We start from the raw sequence: 20,893 nt of genomic DNA, 5'->3' as shown, positions 1-20,893 counted from the left end.
TATGTATTGCCAGCGATCAAGTCCAAAAAGAAATACGAAAACTTTGCCGTCGTGGCCTACGTTATCCAAAATACGCAGAACTTGGTCATTTCACGTTGTTATTTTGCAGAAGACGACTACGAAAGGTACAAAGATTGATCAGCGCGCATGTATACCCCTTGTTCTGCTCATTAAACCTTTTGTTTGTTGACGTTTTCGTTGCCGTCGCAGTCGTGGTTTGCTTAATCTCCCTGTTAACAAAACGCTGGATTAAAATCTACTGAAATTTTTAATAGAGCGGTTTCAATTAAGTATTACATCGCTTTAACCAGTCACAAAGGACTCTGAAAATCCAGTTAGCCAATGGAAACTCGAGGCCATTACGTAAAAGTGGCCAGACACGAGGGGTCATGTTGCAGGGACATGATGCAGCGACATGTTGCAGCGACAAAAAACTTGTGTAGTGCAAACTAAGGCGACATGTAGCAGGGACATGTGGCGGCCACCCAACGGATCGTTTCTGTAGTTTTTGGATTAATACAGGAGCCATAATCGGGGACGGAGACCGTAAGCGCGCGCCATTTCAAGTATTGGGGTTGTCCCCATGATATGGGACAATAATTCTATTTTTAGAACAAATTGCGCCATCGCCTGCGGCACACGCGCGTACATGCTGCGAGGATTTTTGCGGATGTCGCGCGGGGGAAATGGCGTCCGAAATTCCCGAAATTTTTCATGTTTTTCGCCCACAACTCAACGCGCTTACGTCGAATTTTGCTTAAGTATTTTCGTCGTAAGCTGCTCCAGTTTGAGTGAAGTAAGACAGTATCGAATTTAGGTATGTTCCGCTGTAAGCTTATATATATCGCTGACCAAATTGTGTTCCGACGGATACCTCTTTTACATGAGCTGTACATTACTCCACTTTAAATTTCACATATGTTGAAGATTAACAGCTTTTCCATTACACAGTAAAAGACTAGCTGGATATATTTAGATATAGCAGAGCTTCAGGACTTCATAGTTTCCTAGCTCCTCTTGCCACACGCTTGCAAGGAATTTGTCAGTCTATCGCGACCGAAAAGTAAAACAAAATAATTGCTAGTTTGAGTTTCGCTTGAATTGTAAGCAGCGCTTGATGTTTCATCAAGGCTCAATAACTTTACGTCCGTAGATACTGTTCAGTTTTATTCGTGCAAAAATCCAGTAAATTCTCTGTTGTCGATGAATGAGAGAGCCCGCCGATGCGTATTTTGTGCAGCCAGTAAACATAACAAATTGCACCGAAGTTCCATCGCACTTTCGTGTGAAAGCGTACATCGAACTCAAACAATAGCTCTATAGTTTTTAAATGTGTTTAAGATTGATAAATGTTTGAGAACATATTAAACTTAGCTGAAAATATGTGAATAAAGCAGAAATAATCACCAAAGTTACGATGACGCTTTCTTTAATCAACTTGGAATAATGATTTCGATTTTGTTGATCGAGTTATCAAAACTCCTTGTCTATTTTCATTTTTGCAGTGTAAAACTTCACTATGCTTATGTTGAAGAAACGCACATGATGTTAGTAGCCTTTTTTGCGTTCGTGAAATTTGTTGCAGCATCTCAGCACAAAAGATAACGAAAGAAATCTTTGTCAAGATTTGTTGACAATTGGAAACACCGACTCGGACTTGAAAGTGCACGAGCTGCACTATGCAAATGAGCTAATTGTACGCGTCAGACTTTCCTTTCACTGAACTTTTGCAAACTCACCAAACAAGCAGAAACAATAGGAAACCATCAAAACAGGTTTTGGTTATGATTAACCATTGTCTGAGAAACTCACAAATTAACTCGATACCAGAGTAGAGAGTTTTCTTGCTATATTCTTAAGTCAGAACAAATGCAAAAACATACGCGTAAGCTTACAACTAGCGTGAGCAGATCTTATTATTCATTCCCAGCGCGAGATTGAAGTCTTGTTTTCTACCCTGAAAAACCCACCTTTTCCGTTAGTTCAGAGCATAAAACTACATATAAGCGCCCTGGTTCGTATTCCCTGCCTTATTCCCTGCCATCGCTGTGAAAAATACGCAAGAGAATCTCTCAGCTCTCACCATTTGATCACGCAACGTGACAACATCCACGCGAGCTAGAGCCCCGGACATGTGCGTGAATCCGCGCGGATATATGACGTCAGGATGGCGCAATTTGTTCTAAAAATAGAAAAATTGTCCCATATCATAGGTGCGCGCGGATCCCAAGACTTACGGTCTCCGTCCCCGATTATGGCTCCTGATTAATAATAATGTCTTTTTTGGTACCAAAAATGGTCAGCTATGATTTTCGGAAACACAATAAGACCTAATTAAGGCTTTGGGAACTTTAGGAAAATGGACAAATATATTTTGAGAAGACTCAAGTTCCCCTAGAATGACCGAGCACATCACTATTTTGTAGCCCAGCCTAGAATTAACCTACAGAGCCCTTCAAGTACTCCTGACGGCGTTTTAAAGCATTTGCGAGAGAACCATCGTCGGGGTCCTCTGACAACATGACAAAACGTTGTCTTTAAGGGCCCATTAACTGATCTTTTCGACCCGTTGCTAAGGGAAATTTATTCTCATATAACCTCGTCATTTGTAGTTAGTTCTGAGTTATTTCATGTGTTTTAACTTTTTCATGACCAGTAACACCAGTGATGACGTCATCAGGCCACGCCCTTGGTTATGTGACTAATACAAAAAAATGCAAAGGCTCCCAGGCAAATTACTTTGTCGGGATTTTTTTCATTAATTTAATATTTTAATTTTAATCCTCATTATGCTATGCATAGCTTTTGTTTTATTTCTAAAGGGTCAGATTTTGAGAGAGTTTCAAAATCTTGAAAAACTCGTAATTTTCCGATAAAAGCATCATTTTGAAAAAGGAATCCATAGCTATGTTTCCAACGTTGGCTTGAATCGAAAATCTCGGAAAAGGCTCGATTTAATGAAAAACCGCGTTTCCTTTAGCATTTAAAGAAACCGGAAGTGCGTCCGATATATATTGGAAGTTACCCTATTAGCGCGTGCGCAATTTACACTACCAGCGTACTTCGGTAAGATCAAGCAAAGACACGCGGAGTTCATTTTTCTCTTTCTTTTGCTCTTGTTTTTTCTGTTTTTCTCTTATTTTGTCTTTGCTTGTACTTTTTTTTTTATTTTGCATCTTGTGAAACACAAAGAAGCACAAAGTCTTTTTTTGTCCGCGCGCAAGCTGACGTAAGTAACTGGAAGTAAAATTGCACCTCCTTAGCAACGTGCGCGAGCGCCCGCATGAATTGGTTAATGGGCCCTCAAACATACAAAGCGTATACGTCCATACAGGTCTTTCCTCCATTATCTTGTTCAGATATATCTTTCAGATCCTCAGTGTACCACACCCTGAACTCTAGACCAGGCGCCACACTCATCGGAACAGTGAGATTATTGAATATCAGCTCGGGCGAATCAGAACGCATCCCGGGAAGTTGATATCTCTTCTCTATATGAGACAACTGCGGAAAGACAATTGCGTTGTCCTCATTGGTGAGAACTGTTTCAAGATCATCTCCTTCATCGCAGGCCCACTTATTGTACCGAGAAGCTACAGTGCGGCATGAGATTTGGCCTCTTAAGTGAACGAGCTTAAAAGACAGGATCTTGCCACTTTGCTGCATTGTAATTGAACCGTATGAATCGTCCCGAGCTCCAAAACAGACTTCCTCGGTGTTCACTTTCAACCACAGGGGAACTGAAATGAAACAATTTAAACAGCACTTATTACATCATGCAATATGAAGCCGGAAATTAAAAGCAATTTATGCATAAAATAAGCAATATTTCAAAACTAATCTGGATTTACTTTTGGCATGGATACACTGAGGTGTTTTCGATATTGGTTTTAGTGTATGAAAGAACTCCTCAATTTTCGGGCTTCAAAGTTTAAACCACCTTACTGCTTAATACCTTTCTTTTGAACAGTCACACTTAGATGCACATGCTTGTCAAACATAAACTGCTCAGTGGCTTTCATTTGAATAGTCACACACTGGGGTTTCATTCACTAAAAAAGGTAAACCGGAAAAATGACTTTTCAGCACATAGAACAGAGGTAATCAAGCATGTTATCCGTGGAAGGTACGTGTTCCACTAAATAGTTTACTAAGTGCCGGGTGGAATTTTTGAGATCCCTGAAGTGAAGATGCGTTTAACGTTGCAAAGAATAAAGAATCAAATGAAAAATAGCACCTTTTTTGTCGCAGAAAATCCCGTAATATCCGAGAACACAGTTGCACACAAAACCATGGGTCGCGTACAATGGAAGGCACGTGGACCCATGCTGGCACAATCCGTACTCACAAGGGCTCTAATCAAAAAACAAAGCAAATAAGATTAGTGCCTCGGCAGAGAATTGCGTTTGAAAAAAAAAATTGAAAATTCCCAAGTTGACGTGCTACTTTTGAGCTTCCGAAAAGGAAAAGAGGACCTCGAAGCGTGCTTGGTCGTCATCGACTTTGGTTCCTGTGAAGTTCTCAGTAGGGAGACCGGATGGGGCAGTGGTGGGGGCGCCCGGGTTCGACCCCGGTCCGGTGACATACGTGGATTGAGTTTGTTGTTGGTTCTCTCCTTGCTCCAAGGGTTTTTCCCCGGGTTCTCCGGTTTTCCTACCTCCAAAACAAAAACCAGTATCTCCAAATTCCAAATTAAACAGGATTATTTATTTTATAAAAACCTGAGTATATATATTCTCGAATCTCTTTTATTGCCGTATTTATCTTCCTTGTCACAGTGTTACAAAAAGTCAATTTAGAAATGTGTTCCAGCTTGAAGTGACTAGTTACGAGGAGCTGTTGATTGTACAATTGGGAAAACATCGTTCGACAAAGCCAGATACAAAATAATCGTATCTGGAACACAAATCAGTAACCGTTGAACAAGCCCGAAATGTAAGTAAAATCTGACCAACCAATTCCAAGGGCGAGGAAACTGGGCATTGAAAGAGAGTCGCGATTCGTTTTACATAGATTGGTTATCAAAAAAAAAAAAAAAAGTGCACTTACAACGCGAATGTTTTTCTTGGAGCAAATATGAATACTCACTGAACTCCAAACAAGAGAAGCACGTGTGCACAGCCTTTCGAAACACATATGCCATTGACAGCTTAATATAATAACAATCATGTAAATATTTTTTGTTATTTTTCATTAGACTCTTTTTCCTTCGTCTCTTCTTTGACAGTGCTAAAGATCTCTTAAAACTGAAAAGATTTAAAAACCTTGAAAACATCGTAGTTGTCAACAATACCTGGGACATGTAATTATTGCACGCATTGCTTATTTCTAAAGATAATGGTGATGTTAAAGATGAAAATATAATAATAATTTACTTTAATTACATGTTACTTGAATCTACTATCACCTTTTATCAATTTGACACTCGTGCCAAATTGCAACATTAATATTTTACGATAACTGTCTAATTTCTCGCGCGCTGATTTTAATATGGGTTTTTTAGGCAGCCAATCAAAAAGCGAGAAAAGCTATTGACAATATTCGCGTCATTTTCAATAAAATTTACTTATCTTTGTTTGCGGCAAATTTACGGCGATTTTTCTCCTCATTTATTACCGGCGTTTGACCTTTGTAAAAAATAAATTGACGTATGTTTTTTCATGCGCCTGTCCTCTTATTGATTATTAAATTTCGCCATAACATTGTCCAAGTTTACTGCGGAACCACTCGCCTGCGGCTTGTGGTTCCACACACACTTTGGCAATGTTATGACGCAATTTATCATAAATAAGAGAACAGACGCATAAAAAACTGACGTCAGTTTGTTAAAATGAGAAACAGCATTTTTCACTTTTCTAAAAGGCCTCACGTTTACCTGGAAAACATGCGCACAAAATTGCAGGTGCTAATAATTCATTCATCGTCAATTTGAGTAAGGCTAGTTTCCTGCTTGTGGTGTTTTTCCAAAAATCCATCAAATACAAAAATTCTTGTTTTCTTTTTTTTTTCTTTTGCCTGTAAGGGGTCTAAGCAATAGATCACAGTTACTTTTATCGCATCAAGCAAGTATACTTTTTGTTCGGCTTTTAACCACCGCCTAACCATTAGGGAAGGTGTTACATTGAATTACAGCTGCTAAAAGCATCACAAAATGGTTTTCTTGTATAATTAAGAATGATAGCTCACCCAACTACTGTAGTGATGAAATTCTGCACTGGGTTCTAAGTAGGCAGAGCTTGCAATCTTGTCCGAGGCCAGTAATTCACACAAGTGTTTCCCTCCAAAGTGTGCTTGTAGCTTAAAATTGAACGAGATACATTCCACATTGACGAGACAATTCAAAGCGCACTGAAAAGTGTCATAAACGAAGTCGGTCTGTAGTATTTGCTCTGTTCTCAGATAGTGGCGAAGGGTTTCTGTGAAAGTCGCTGAGTTTCTTTCTAAGTTGCCGTTGAAAGAGTTATGACCTCCGGTGCAAGAACTACGTGTTAACAACATTAAACAACAAATAGGCCCCCAAAAGGCTTGTTGCACCAAGCATAGCCTCGTAAGCTTCATTTTAGACAACGAAATGTAATATTATTCTTTGCATGTTAGCGTTAGCAACCTTCAAGGAAGTGACGGCAACGATATAAGACGGGATGTAAATCTGCGTCGTTACAGAGCAGAGAAGCATATGCCGGAATAGGACGAGTGAAATGGGTGGAAGACAATTGTGGCACCTTTGTCAATATGTCAAGAGCAGCTGCAGCAACTATATGAATAATGGGCCGTCATTTCATTCTAGTTGAAGATTAAACAGTTGAATAGCTCTTTTCATGGTTGACTTTTCTTATTAGCATTACAATATGTATTTAATGTCTGGAGTTATGAAAACATTGATAACGAAATCGCGCACTGCTCAAGCTTTTCTTCCTAATGTGGACGATATAAAAATAAACAGGTCAGTCTTTTTTTTTTCCTCTGCTCCACTCTCTTATCTTCCTTTTCTTGCTCTTCTCTATTTTTGTTTCATCGCTTGGAGTGATTTCAAGGCCTCTAGGAGTCGTGAAATCAAAGTGCATAAGGGTGATTTGGTGCAAATTATCGACACGGTTTTCATAAATCCAGTCATATAGAATAAGCAACAAAACACTAAGTAATCATACTTTATTTTCTCACAATGTACACTAAAAACCCGCTTTCTCGAGATTTTCGCAATTAGACTAGAAGTATCAGATCAAGTCTGGTTCTTAGGCCATCGTAGCTTGATTAAAAATTTAACCCAAACCCCTTAATTTTGCAATTAAAGCTAGTGGTAGTAAGTTTACATTCACTGTTATTGTGCGACAAGCGTCAGGTTGATTGATTTCGTCTCTTTTGTCTCCAGTGTTGCTAGGTTATGTGAGCCTGACAATGTTCAAAGTGCTCGTGAACGCTCTTGTATTTCGGGTGATAAGAAATAAGATCATCCTTGCGCTATCTGATTATTCCATAGCTTGGTCTTTTTTAAGGTGGGGGATAAGGAGGGGGGAAGGAGGGTGCAGGTGAGGACTTACTGACTGAAGGGTACCACGTGCACGTGGTAGAACTCTTAAATCAGAACGATACAAAACACATAACAGGTCCAGAATCTCCTATCGTTAAATGAACTTTACAAATCTCTGAGCATGCCCCAACAACATAGCATACCAAATGAGTTTTGAGTTGCATCCTTCTTTAAACCTTTTAAGAGCTAAATCTAAATCTGAACTCATTGGTTTTTTTCTTCCATGGGTTCATCGCGAGAATGATTTTGCATCTGAAATTGGGAGGGGGAGGGAGGAGCTTCAAAAAATAAAATGTTCAAATGTTGTTGCTTATAGTGGACAATGCGCTTAGCTACACTTAACTTTCAAATAAACATAATAGACTTAAAGGAGGCAATCCAGTTGGCTATTAACAAGCATGACCGAGCATTTGAACTAGGGTCTACCGAGAACCCGCAACCTCCGGATTTCAAGTCAGGTGCCCTAACCACTCGGCAATGCTGCCCCCTCGAAGGGGTTGGGGAGGCTTATCGGAATTTTACGGTATATGTTTTTTTCTATCCTGCAGGGTATCTTAATTATTTAGCTTGATCAAGTAGACTTAGAGTCACGTGTGAGGATTAAGTGTAACCCCGTGGGGGAGGCAGTGGGATGATCACGGTTGCCTCCATGCTCTGTGTACCATTGTTAGGAACTATCGAGGACAATTATTGGTGTGAAAACGATGAAGGAAACATATCACAGGTTGGAGTTAGATGTAAACCTATGTAAGAGTGGGTTTGTGCCGCCGTCTCTTTGAACAAGAGACGTTTAGGGTTTGTGATGTACTCTCCGGATACGGAAGTAAAAAACCCTCATAGACATAACAGAAGCATTACGGTTTTCATAATGTTGTTATCAAAATAGAAATACCGCAAGCGGCACCCAAGGCACATGTGCCGTTGGAGCCAACACTGTCAATGTGAAGACAAATACTTAACTGCAACGAGAAAGCTAAGAATTGGGAAATAGCACAAGCAAAGAACTAGCAAAGTTTACGTAATTGCGCTCCACCAGCGTTATCCTGTCGTGTTGAGTATTTTTTGGCTGAAGATTTTGATTCTTTAAACTTTGACTGAAGTCATGACGGCAAAGAGTGGAATTACGTATGGCCGCTGTTTGAACACCAGCACTACAAAAGATCTCACGTGAGTTATCAAGTAGGCAGACGTCATGTTTCATTTAAGCAACGAAGGCTAATGCCGTGTTTTCACAAGAGAGGTTTACTACGGTTACTGCTAACCGAGGTTTCGTAACTAAACCGCAGTTATTAGAAAAGCTGTTTACACGAAACTAATTAACTATTAAAAGTAGACCGCATACAACCGACGGTTTGAGGTTTTCTCGGAAAGCAAGTGCTGCAATGTTGCTCAGAAACTATTGGAAAATTATAACATTTGATTTTACTCCAATGCCGAAGGCAGATCGTTGTCAATTTGCTTACAGTGATGTCGAGCCAAACTCTCCTTAAATGTAAAGCTTTGTAGATGAATAGTGGAAAGAAACTTTTGATACCTCGCTGAGGCAATTCCGCAAAAAACCTGAAGTGGCATCTGCCACGGAGCCCGGGCTACGTAAATGTTTACCAGCACTTCTTCTTATTCGGGGCCGCTTTAAATTCTAATATTTGCTTTTCTTCTCCACAGACCTCAATTATGATCTTTTTTCTCTCTATTTATGGAATGTCGTCTTCTAGTTGCGCCTGCCTGTACACTGCTACTTAGCTACTGAGCTTCTAACAGAAAGGAAACGCTTACGGGATTTAACGATGAACGGGAAACAGCAGTCCGGGATTTCTTCGCCTAAACATGAGTTTATTTAGCTTTTTCTGCCCGTTGACTTGAAACCTACTAACATTAGGAGGAATCTTTGTCTATTTTTCTCTTCTTTACGCGCTGAACGCGTTAAAACTTGCTGCCAAGATATCGCGACAACGTCTGCTTTTCCTCGGTTACCGTCGGTTACTGAGCTAAACCATGCCTGATGAGGCGTTCAACTGTCGAAAAACCCAGGTTGGCTTACTTTTGATTTTGCCGCCATTTATTGAGGTTTGCTACTGTGTTTACACGATTAAAAATTTCACTTCAGTAAAGTTAAAACAAAACCAAGGTAAACATCTCTCGTGAAAACACTGGCCAAGTCAGTTATACAAGATTCTAATCACCGACGAAAGAATTATGACGGGATCATGATACTCGGTGGTTCTACCACTAGCTAATCATAATAAATACAACAAGGTAGTGAACCAAACCAAAAACGAAACAAAAAAACGCAACTGAAGCGAAGGGCGGGAAAATGCACTAGTCTTTGTTGGCTTAGTTGTTTCAAAATAAACGAATGAGATAAGAGAAAAACAAATAAACAAACAAACAATAAGTTTCGTGTCACTGGTGGAGCACGTTAAAATTTTTTCGACAGAAAATGAAACCAAGCAGAACCGAAGAATTACTGGCAATCGTACAACTGTGTATTTTATTTAATCCGAAATCGAAATTAAACAAAAATATTGCGCTTGATTATTTTAATCACATGATTAACAAACGAAAATAGCATAAGAAAATTACAAACGCCTGAACTGACAACGGTGCGCGGCTGAAAACGTGCAAACGGAATCACGCGGTTTATCTTATGAAACTTTCAAATGCTTTAATAACATAATTGAAGTATGCTCTTAATTAAAAGTTAATGTCCTGTGCACTCACTTCCATGGCGAATACTCCTAACTTTCTTGAACTTTCACTATATGGGTGGCTATTGAATGGTAAAAGACCATGAGGCCTCTACAATACTACTCTCAGATTAAAATCTAAAACAGTTACTGAAATAAAATTAATAAAGCATACGCCTTTTGGGGGGTGTGTCGTTTTCCTGTGAAAGATTAATATCCACATTCTTAAAATAAATCGTTGGCCATGTAAACAACAAGAGTAATTCAAAAAACAGCTAGTTGCTCTAGTAGTTACCTTACATGCAAGCGCCACTGAGGAAGAAAAAAAAAACCTTCCCGTTGTTAGCTATCGTGAATCTTGCTGATAATGTGGGATCCAGCTTTTTAAGGTACCTTGGTTTCTCTGCGCCGAATTGTAGTTTTATTTTTCGTTTCCTACGCATGTATTGCGTGCTCAATGTGCTATTTAGAACTCTATTGGCTGTTGAAATAATCTAGTTCTTTCCGGCAAATTCGCGAAAATTAATTGCAAAAAGAGTCGGCCCTTAATGTTTGTAAACACTGAATATCACTATAGGCCTGTCCGCCTGTCACAGTTTAGTTTTGTCGATAGTACTATAATGGAGCAAAAGCCTGTAACACTTCCCCATGTGAAATCAGATCGCTTGCTGAAAAAAATGCCCTTGTATTGTTTTCCAGGCGACAAACTTGTTTTGAACTTTGAGGCCACTCATATCTAATTATGATGGGATGATATTTCCTCATAATTAGTATTTCTTAGACATAGGGCCAGATTTAAACCAGCTCTACCGAACTGGAATTTCCTGCCTAAATATTTTGTTAAAAAATGAAAAAAAAAAAAAACTATCAAAATATAGATTGAGACTTCCACCAATCCAACTCAAGTGCATTTACATTAGTCAAACGAATTGAATCCGTCAGCAACTATAGCATTTGCTTTTCATGACAGCAAGAAATATTCCGTTAAAGAAAACTTAGGATTGGGATGATGTTTCACTGTATCTTAGAGTAGTTCTTTAATATCAAACGTTTTGAAATAGTAGCTAATGAAGAGCTCTTATTTCCTAATGACATGGTTAACTACAGCCGAGCTTTTGTTTGAAAAGCTTTACCCCAAAAATCTAAGCCAAAACGATCTCGAGACTCCTATAATAAATCGAAACGGCTCAAACAGTTGTTCACTCAAAAACATGCACGCAGTGGTTTCCTATATCAGTAATGAATACTTGCCCAGCGTTTGACACAGCAACAGCCAAAGGGTTTTGAATTTGGATGGGCTGTCCTTTTATCGAGTTTACCATTTTTCCTTCCAGTGTAAAAACTTGAACATATTTACCATCACAGACTAACAAGTTGTTGAACTTGTCAACAGCGAGTCCAGTAGGACGATGCAGCTTACCAGGCTCCTCTGTGACAATTTTATACAGAAATTCTCCTTCATTATTAAATACCTTGACGCATTTAGCCTTGCCATAGGAGACATAGAACATGTCTTGATGACGTAAAGCTAAACACGGGGATTCAACACAGTCTTGGTCGCTGACGGATTGCAACAAATTTGTACCGTCAGGGGAGAAGACTTTGACCCTGTTGTCACCACGGTCACACACCAGCACGCTGCCATCACAAGCAATGTTCATGGATACTGGTTTTATCAAGTGTTTGTTGAAGATGTTTTTAATGAACTGACCACTTTCAGTGAAACAGAAAAAAACACAAGAGAATCAAAGATAGTGACATCACCAGACCTGTTAAATGCTACTGACGCGGGACAATCAAGTTTCTTGGGGTCAAATCCTTTCTGACCATACTCTCTCAAATAAATTCCATCTGAGTTAAAAAGTTGTACTCTTTTATTGTAAGGATCAGCAACGACCATGTTCCCTGTATTGGCATTTATTGAAATATCGAAGGGATTATCAAATTCTCCTTTACCAAGTGATCCATAAGAACGTACGGCATGGTATTGATGCGGCCTCACGTGAACACTCCATGGACTACCAGTCAGCGGTTGTTCATTAATTTCGATGACCAAGTCATGATGTCCGTCACATTCGGGTGTGTAGGTGAGGCTATATTTACCATCTTCGTTGTCTGCAATGTTGGTGTCGAGGTCCTGTCCTGGCGAAGTGCGAACTCTTACAACAATGAATGTGATCGATTTCATGATAACACTGATTTCCATCTGCATTCTTTGTTGTAATTGTTAGGCCAGCTTCTCTTCCAGCTTCGGCCTCTTTTAAGCCTTTCCCTTTCACCACTGATTGCAGAGGATGAGTTGTACAAACAATAACTTCACCCAGAGACGCGCGTCTAACATTCTGGATACCTTCTTCATTTGTCTTGTATTGAACATGTGATGATTTATAAATGTTCATTTTCTACGCAGTTAGGAGACCTTTACACCTTTCAATGACAGCCTGCAGCGCTTCAAGAACTTCTACGCTATTGTTTCCTTCTAAAATTCTTTCACAACGTTCCAAAGACATTTTCAGTTGCGTGGCCGATATCTGAAAGTGTTCTAATTGTGCTAAGCAACGTCTTTGCTGATCGTTTTCAATAACATCTAACTTGGCCACCATGGCGATCTCGTGCTCCTTTAACATTCAAATGATTTCTTCAACAGTGGTAAACACTTTGATACGAGCAACAGCAATTTCCTCTCCGATTTTCTTCAACATTTCGGTTTTTTCACTTCCTGCACAGTCTCCGCCATCTTTAGTTTTTGTTCTTCGGCGGCTTTCTTGATATCTACCTTGGTGTGATTTGCATGACGTGTTTGTCCACACTTGTCGCAAATGCAAACTTTGCAGTTCTGACAATAATAGTTGAGAGGCTCATTTTCGTGATGTTTCTCTCTACACTTGAAGGAGGTCTCCACCGATTCTTCCAGTTTCAGACGTGTACCTTATCGAGGCACAACAGTTGGGAAAAAGTAAGTTAAAGAAGTGTTATGATGTTCGCTTGCACTAAGTGCTAAACCAAAAAAACTGTCTACTTCCCATAGTTAAATATGTAGGTTTTCGAACTAAAGCTGCGCGTTTTTTTTTTTTTTTTTTTATCGTCGGACGCCACTGGGTTCCGATCGATCCAAACCCACACACAATTAGCAATGCTTTCTCGTCGGTATACCGTGGAATTTCCCACGAGCCGCTTGTATTTTCTCAGTATACACAAGAGTTAAGGCGACTGTGTAAACCAAGACAATAATATATTACTGATAAGTAATACAATTGAACGAGATTGATCTTAATAAACTTACATGTATAACTATATTAGTGTTATTAAAACCTACCTTCATCACTTGATTTCTTTCTGTTATTTACAGTTGCTGCTGTTAAATCATCAAGTTTTTTCATGACATCTGTCATCTTGGTTCAAGGTCTTTCAGCTCACCTTTAATGTTTTCCTCGTCCTTTTCCCATTCACTGAGACGTTGTTTGTAGTGATCTTCAATTTCAGGGTCCATGCTTTCAGTTTCAAGATTATCAATAGCTGCCCTGTACCTAACTCCTCCTAGTCTCACCTGAGTGTTCCGGATGTCTTGCCAGTACGCGTTAAACGTTGTGTCATCAACCGAAGCTTGTTCGGCATGCGCGTACACGGTGTTTCTAAAGTACTTTACAAGAGCAATAATCGCTTCACGACTCATTGTCCATCCGGTCATTGAAGAAGGCAAGCCGCAGGTATTTCGCAACAGAACCATCAAAAGAGTGATCATGTCAAAATCTCTCGAAGACACTCAATAAGGAGTGACAGAAAAGAGCCTGCCCCATTGCGTCGCATTGACAATTCTTCTCGATCTTAGACCTTGTAAAGAGGGTTTATTTGTCACCAAAACCGCGTGAAGATTTACTGGCGTGTGAATGGCATCAAGTGTGTCCCTGAGCGCCTGGGCACTAACATCAACCAGGAGACGACCCAAGCGAGCAAAGTTAGTCGTCTCTTTATTTCATGAAGCTCTTGGTGTTGCGCTAGCCATGAGAGTAATCTGTTATTGATCAATGCCAGGTAGAGATTAAGAAATAAGATAGTTCTAAGGTTGTTTTCCTTAATTTCGAACAAAAGTTTGTAAGGTTACCCTACTTCTTACAGTGTTTTTTACCCGTGGTTTCATGAAAATGACAACCACGTTATATACTAGTAATGAAACGCTTTCGAGTGGTTTATCATGGAAATTCCCAAGATTAATTCACTTGTATCATTTTGTGACAAAGGCGATTTTTTATTGTATACTACTAGAGGGCGTTGCATAACTATTTTATACAATGCCATAAAAAATAAAGTGGCAACTGAACACAAGCAATACGCAATAGAACTATCATACGCGCGGTGCATGATGGGAAGGCTTGATGTGCTAGCATCGAATATACGTCATTCCTGTATTCTGATTGGCTGTATTTTCTATGACATGGTATAGATGATTGTATTTCACTGGGATGAGATGGCTCTGTCTTCTCATTTTCTCTTTCTTAGTTAGAGAGAGAGAGAGAGAGAGATTTTCCACAATGCAAACTAAAAAAACCGGAGAACTGACCAAGTTCTCGGTATTTTGAAGAGCGAGAGCAGAGCAATGGCTATGCACGTGCGTTATAAATCTTTGTACATGTCATGATTTTCATTTGCGAAACAATAGCTTGAAATGACCACGACAACTAATTAATGATTATTCTTGTGCGGTAGGTAAAGTCTGCATACAAGGCAAGTGCCCCATCAAGCAGGTGCTTATCTCCAGTCTCAGTAGCATGAACAGAGTGGGAGTATTTCTACCCCCTCCCCCTACCCCCTCCCCCGCCCCAACATCTAGTTGACGACAAGCTTTACGGGTTTGAACAATTGTACTCGGACATTCTTGATGAGCACGCCCCCGTAAAACAAACACACATCAGAGGAAACCAGGTGCCGTACGTGACAGAAGATTGGCGCAAGGTAATTAGACATCGCAACAAGTTGTGGAAAATATTCATGCGGAATCGCACGGATTGTAATTACGAGCTGTATAAACGGCAAAGAAACAAATGCACGTCTCTCAGACGGAAAGCGATAAAAGAACACTTCAAAAAGAAATCTGAAAGTGGGCGTGAGAATCCGCGTGAATTCTGGGATACATATCGCTCCTTCTTAAACAGTAAAACTAAACAAGCAAATGACATAGTTCTTAATGCGATCAGCGCGTGTATTTTCTTAGAGCTGTTTTCTAAGTAGTATTACAAACGAGCATACAATACTCAAGACCATTAAATCACCAAAGGTTCAATCGCTAACGCTTGGTATTTATTGCTTAGCGTGATATAACAAAGACTTAAATTCTTCTCTGACAATCTCCCCTACTCAGACTTTAGCCAAGACGCGGGTTCAATTCACATTCTGATATTTATAGTTATTTACACTTTATGTGTCATACTGTAGTTTGGAATGATATTTTTGTTTAAGAAGTTGTCAAGATTACAAACTTTTCGTGACAGCGTGGATTTTAATTACTATTATGAACCGATCCAGCAAAAAAAAAAAAAAAATTAAGAAAAGTGGCAACACATTTAAAGACGCCTCGGTAACTGCGTGACGCAACATTTCTACTATTCTGCAAATTTCATTCAGTGAATCTCTTCCTACATTTTTTTCACAAGATTTAATACAAGAGAAGGTAAATATGAACCGTCATTACGTTAACGTTTTCAGTGCCTTCCTTGAAATTAAACTTACGTCATTTTAATACCTTATCTAGTCCCGACAAGTCAGAGGCTTATGTCAGTTTAAACATACCACGCATACACATCAACACATGTTTTTCCGTTGTTGTTGTATTCACTCCAATCGATCCAATCCTGTCCGTACCATATCTGCAATTCCTGATTGCATGACACCGACACCTCATTAGGAAGATTTGCATTTGACTGAACCAGACTTGTGGACGAGCTTCATTGTCTTGAGTCTACTCTTTGTGATTTTAAAGGCACCATACTCGTCATCTCGTGCTCCAAAGCAAACAGGATCTGTGTTTATCTTCTGCCAGTTTTCTAAAATGAATTTCAATGATAGGTATCAGAAATGAAAAAAAAAAAAAAAAAAAAAATAGAATAAAATAAAATGAAAATAAATATCTGATAATAAAAGGTTTCGTAAAACACTTAAGAATGAAATAAGCGATATAAAAATTGAACGACGTTTAGTTGACTCCATGTCATCATTATCAAGTTCGAAATACATGATAAAATTGAATAAATATAAATAGTAAAAATGGTGTGAAAATATTTAGGAAATTAAGAGGGTGTTGAAGTATTCAATTGTTATGTAAAGAGTTTAGCGCGATTGAATCTGTGTGTTAAGTTTTGGTTTAATGTTCCTGATGAACAACATCTCATAGATCAAGCAGTCAAACTTTGTGCGGCATTTCTTTAAAACTATCAATTGGTCTTGTAGATTAGTGGTTTGCAGCTTGTGTTCTTCTTTCAGGTGTTTACCAGTAGCAGAATGTTTATGTTCGGCGATGCTTTGAAAGAGATGTCGGGATGTATATCCAACATAATCTGTATCGCACAGATCACATGAAAATTTGTAAACAACGCAATGTTGGTTGATCAGGGGAGGTTTGATCTCTACCACTTTGATGTCATCAATGATTTTTCTACTGGTAAACACTGGGCGCAAATCACTTCCAATTTTCATGCTAAGTTCGCTGGGATCTTGTCGTACAGCGTCAGGCGATATCTGATCTTTGAAAGACAAGACAATTCTAATGGGCTGATCTAGTGGGATTTCGTGCTGTGGTTCGGCTTGATCTTGTGACAGTTTTAAAGAAATGCCGCACAAAGTTTGACTGCTTGATCTATGAGATGCTGTTCATCAGGAACATTAAACCAAAACTTAACACGCAGTGAGATACATTTCGCGCCAAACTCTTTACATGACAAATAAATACTTTAACACCCTTTTAATTCCTTAAATATTATCACACCATTTTTACTATTAATATTTATTCAATTTTGTCATGTATTTCGAACTTGACGTGCAGACATCGAAACGTCGTTCTATTTTCATATTGTTTATTCTCATTCTAAAGTAAAAATAAATAAATAAATAATAATGATGATGATATTAATAATAATGATAATGATAATGATAATGATGATGATGATGATGATGATGATGATGATGTTGATAATACTATATCAAACACCTTTTGGAGACGACGTAACTATAAATCATTAAGACTTTTTGCCCCAAAATTGATTGGTTGATCGATTAATTGATTAATCTCTTAATTATCTTTATGAAGGAGATATAATCTATTTTGAACTACTTAACCAATTAAAAAAAACATGTTGCACCTTCACACCGAGCCAGGATTGTCTGACCATTCCCATCAGAGTATATCCAGTAATCCCCGTTAACCATCTCATTTCCTTCACTGGCCTTGATCTCACTGCACGATTCAGCAGGAAGCTCTTGAATGGAGCCAAGACGGACTGCGTGATAAAGATGGAAACACTTAAAAGAGATATTATTTCAAGATCGTGCAGAAGTAGTTTATTTTTTATTCAAATGTTGGCAAGAAGAAAACAGATGCACTTTGTAGTTTAGTAAACAGGTCATATTCCCTTGCAGAGCTCCAATAGTCCACGTTCGATATATCAAAATTCAAACATGAGACCGAGCTTTCTGCCAAACTTCTATTTTTGGTGTTATTTGCTTGTCTGTTTTGTATTTTATTCATTGTTATCAGCTAATTTTTTTATGGATCAAAGTCTCTTTTGGGAATAACCAGACAGTGGAATCTTACAATAATTACAAATTCGAAGTCCTGTTAAAATTTTGACATATTGAACATATGCTATTGTCGCGCACGATTTTGTTGCTACAAACGAAAGCATTAGTGCGAGGCTGCTCTTTTTGATCAGAGATAACATGACCGTCACCTGGATGCGCCAAACTGTCTTAACCTCGCTCATTTTCGTTCGTATGTAACGTAATAATATTTTGACAAAGAAATACAATTCAACTTCTTCATCTAACTCCAGTAAAGTTCATAGGCGCCTTATTGCTTCCTCGAATGGTAATGGGAGCTCTCGACTGCGATTTGTGCTCCTTGTTATCACTCTGGAGAACTACAACAATTTTCATCTTAATTGTTCAATCTTCTCTTAAGTCTAAAATAGAAAGAAAGGAAGCAATTGTTGGCCTAGAATGCTAATAATATGTACATTGTGTTCAGTGTATTCTGCTTAATTGACTGAGTTCTGGGTGAATATATAAGTACGTTGCTCTTGAGATTTTGTGTTCGAGTGCCTTGTTTCGGAGGCGGAGCCTATAACGAGACTGCTGAGGTCAAGAGGGAAAAAACTCATCTTGACTACTCCCCGATCTCCTGGCGGCTTCCCAGCTTCCATTGCAGTGTTTATCGCCAAAACAAATTGCTTGCAGGCAAAACACAGGTTAGCATTCAAAATGGCTGCATTGCTAAAAGAGAGACAAACAAGAAAGAAGAATTGAAGTGTACCTCTGTTTTTTGCCCGTTTCATGTAGAACCTTGCCTGATCCGGCTTGAAATCTTCAGGTCTTGCTTCTTTGGTTCTATTGTTCAGTTCGCAGAGGTTTTGACCAATAACGAAATTGTAGCTTTGACACGTGACTTCTTCGGCACACCTGAAATAGCAGCTTTCATGCCATTCAATCTTGTACGTTTTAAAGGTGTGGCCTCTGAGGAACATTCCTCCAATGGAGTATTCCGCTGCCGGTTGACACTGAAAAGCAGCTTGAAATACACCAATCCGGAACATCAGGAACGCAATTGACAGCCAGAACTTGGGATTCATATTTAATTGAATACGTCACGCAGTGCCTTTTAATTGCTACAAAAGAAATAAAAAGGTTTAAAATGACGTGTTAGTGACAGTTATTAAAGTCCATATGACATGAAAAATAATTTCTGCTTATTTGAAAGGCCTTTCGAAATACAGAATAATAAAGAATAGTAAAGAATAATAAAGAATGACGAAATATCTTTATTCTTTTTAGAGATATTGACGTTTTTGAATCTACGGCCGGAGGGCCGTAGATTCTATGTCATCGAGCGTGTCCGTTAACCAAAATCGTGTAACAAAAGAATATTCGTACTTAATCAAACTTCGGATGTGCGAAGATTGCTTCCCGATTAATGCCCGAATGACCGACTGTAGGGTGTCTGGAAAACCCGAATAGCGAATAGCGAATAGTCGCGAATAGCGAATAGCGAATAGTCCCGAATAGTGCGAATAGTCTCGAATAGTGCGAATAGTGGCGAACAGTTGCGAAAAGTGGCGAATAGTGACGAATAGTCGTCAATAGTCACCGCTTTAGATCTAAGTCCAGCGTTGATTAATTATCCAAATAAGCAACAGAATTTCAGTGAATTTATTACCTTTTCTTCTCCGGACTCAGGCTAGTAGGCTGTCCATCGCTGACATTAAGAAAACAGAAAACACAAGGATAACCTAATAAAGACGCACTTACGCTTTTGCGGCGATTAAAACAGAAGAAATTACGTTTAGAAACACCTTTTGTCCTGGTAAGCGTCTGTGCTTTTTAGCGGGACAATCCCATCCTAAGTTGCTACGAGGTTGACTGCGAGATACTGGGTACCCTTTTGCTACTATTTGCCACTATTTGCGACTATTTGCCACTATTCGCCACTATTCGAGACTGTTCGCCACTATTCGCACTATTCGTACTATTCGCTATTCGCTATTCGGGTTTTCCAGACACCCCCGACTGTACGATTGAGAGGAACAAAATATGTGAAGATTAGTCACGATTCATTTGCCAGTAGACTTTCGGTTAGTCAAACCTGCCAATGTTCGTAAGAGGAAGTTGCTTGTCAAAACGGACGGGAAAAAAAGCGAATTTACTAGCAGAAGCACAGCGTTTACGGTGCATTATCAATGACTACGATCTCTCACCGCTGACCATACGTATGACATTGCAGACTCGTTTTCCCATGCTCTTCGAAGTGACGCGATTTGGTGAGTAGACAAAGTTTTCTATTTTTTTTTTCTGACATGACCAGGTACAGCTATCAGCAAATGTGCCGAAACAATATTCTCGAATGATTTTGCATGATTTTGAGTGGTTTTCGAAAGGGTTGCAAATACGATTGTTACGTGCCTTCAAAGCAGCTATCGAGCAAATAAAATAAAATGCACATTTACAAATTCATGTTTATTTCATGTTTTCATACAACACGGAACTCAACGTAATGTTTGTTTTGTTATAAATATTTGTTTCAGCTACAGGCAGGATCGATTCTAAAACGCTCTGCTAACAAAAAGCTATCTGAACCAAGTGGATGCAAAGATCGTTCACGTAAATTCTTCATACGGAAATTCTAGATTCTTTCGATATTTATACCGACAGATCGGGAAGGTTTGCTTTACATCTATAAACAAGAGTAACTTCCGTGTCGTCTATTCACCATGGTTTAAGCTTAACTGGATAATACTTCTATACTATCTCAAAGAGATGTCATTGGTTTTATGAAAAGCTTTTATGAAGCTAGAGTTACCGACGTCGCCGTCCTATATGAAACTTGCACAACTTTAAGCATTTTGTCTTCGGCGACACGGCACGCGAAAGTTTCTGCGTTCACGGCCGTTCCCGTCTTGGCCTTCCCGTCTTTGCATCG

At 39.1% G+C, this 20,893-nt stretch overlaps 2 protein-coding genes and 1 pseudogene across 2 annotated transcripts; all 3 read right to left on the bottom strand.

The window, feature by feature from the left end:
* Nucleotides 1–1,412: 1,412 nt before the first annotated feature.
* Nucleotides 1,413–6,676, bottom strand: LOC149106358 (uncharacterized). Its single transcript, XM_089298266.1, has 3 exons — nucleotides 6,187–6,676; nucleotides 4,238–4,355; nucleotides 1,413–3,740 (listed from the first exon to the last, which is right to left on the bottom strand). The coding sequence occupies exons 1-3, from the start codon at nucleotides 6,556–6,558 to the stop codon at nucleotides 3,304–3,306; spliced, it is 927 nt and encodes a 308-aa protein (XP_089154392.1). The 5' UTR covers nucleotides 6,559–6,676; the 3' UTR covers nucleotides 1,413–3,303.
* Nucleotides 6,677–11,414: 4,738 nt separating this feature from the next.
* LOC149106357 (uncharacterized) lies at nucleotides 11,415–14,218 on the bottom strand (annotated as a pseudogene).
* A 1,270-nt stretch (nucleotides 14,219–15,488) lies between these two features.
* On the bottom strand, nucleotides 15,489–19,080 carry LOC110060159 (uncharacterized). Its single transcript, XM_089298265.1, has 3 exons — nucleotides 18,734–19,080; nucleotides 17,565–17,702; nucleotides 15,489–16,253 (listed from the first exon to the last, which is right to left on the bottom strand). Exons 1-3 carry the CDS (start codon nucleotides 19,047–19,049, stop codon nucleotides 16,111–16,113), a joined length of 597 nt encoding a protein of 198 aa, XP_089154391.1. The 5' UTR covers nucleotides 19,050–19,080; the 3' UTR covers nucleotides 15,489–16,110.
* Between the last annotated feature and the right edge of the window lie 1,813 nt (nucleotides 19,081–20,893).

The sequence above is a fragment of the Orbicella faveolata genome, unplaced genomic scaffold (genome assembly GCF_042242905.1).
Source record: "Orbicella faveolata isolate gen_17 unplaced genomic scaffold, um_ofav_v1 contig_3, whole genome shotgun sequence".
Lineage (NCBI taxonomy): Eukaryota > Metazoa > Cnidaria > Anthozoa > Scleractinia > Merulinidae > Orbicella > Orbicella faveolata.
This window is presented reverse-complemented; position numbering and strand designations above follow the sequence as displayed.

Coding starts and splice junctions, on each gene's coding strand:
- LOC149106358 (XM_089298266.1), bottom strand. CDS start 6,558: ATGAAGCTTACGAGGCTATGCTTGGTGCAACAAGCCTTTTGGGGGCCT. Junction 4,356..6,186: donor TTCATCACTACAGTAGTTGG/GTGAGCTATCAT, acceptor TTTTTTGATTAG/AGCCCTTGTGAGTACGGATT. Junction 3,741..4,237: donor GATTTTCTGCGACAAAAAAG/GTGCTATTTTTC, acceptor GTTTCATTTCAG/TTCCCCTGTGGTTGAAAGTG.
- LOC110060159 (XM_089298265.1), bottom strand. CDS start 19,049: ATGAATCCCAAGTTCTGGCTGTCAATTGCGTTCCTGATGTTCCGGATT. Junction 17,703..18,733: donor GAAACGGGCAAAAAACAGAG/GTACACTTCAAT, acceptor TTTATCACGCAG/TCCGTCTTGGCTCCATTCAA. Junction 16,254..17,564: donor AATCCTGGCTCGGTGTGAAG/GTGCAACATGTT, acceptor AATTCATTTTAG/AAAACTGGCAGAAGATAAAC.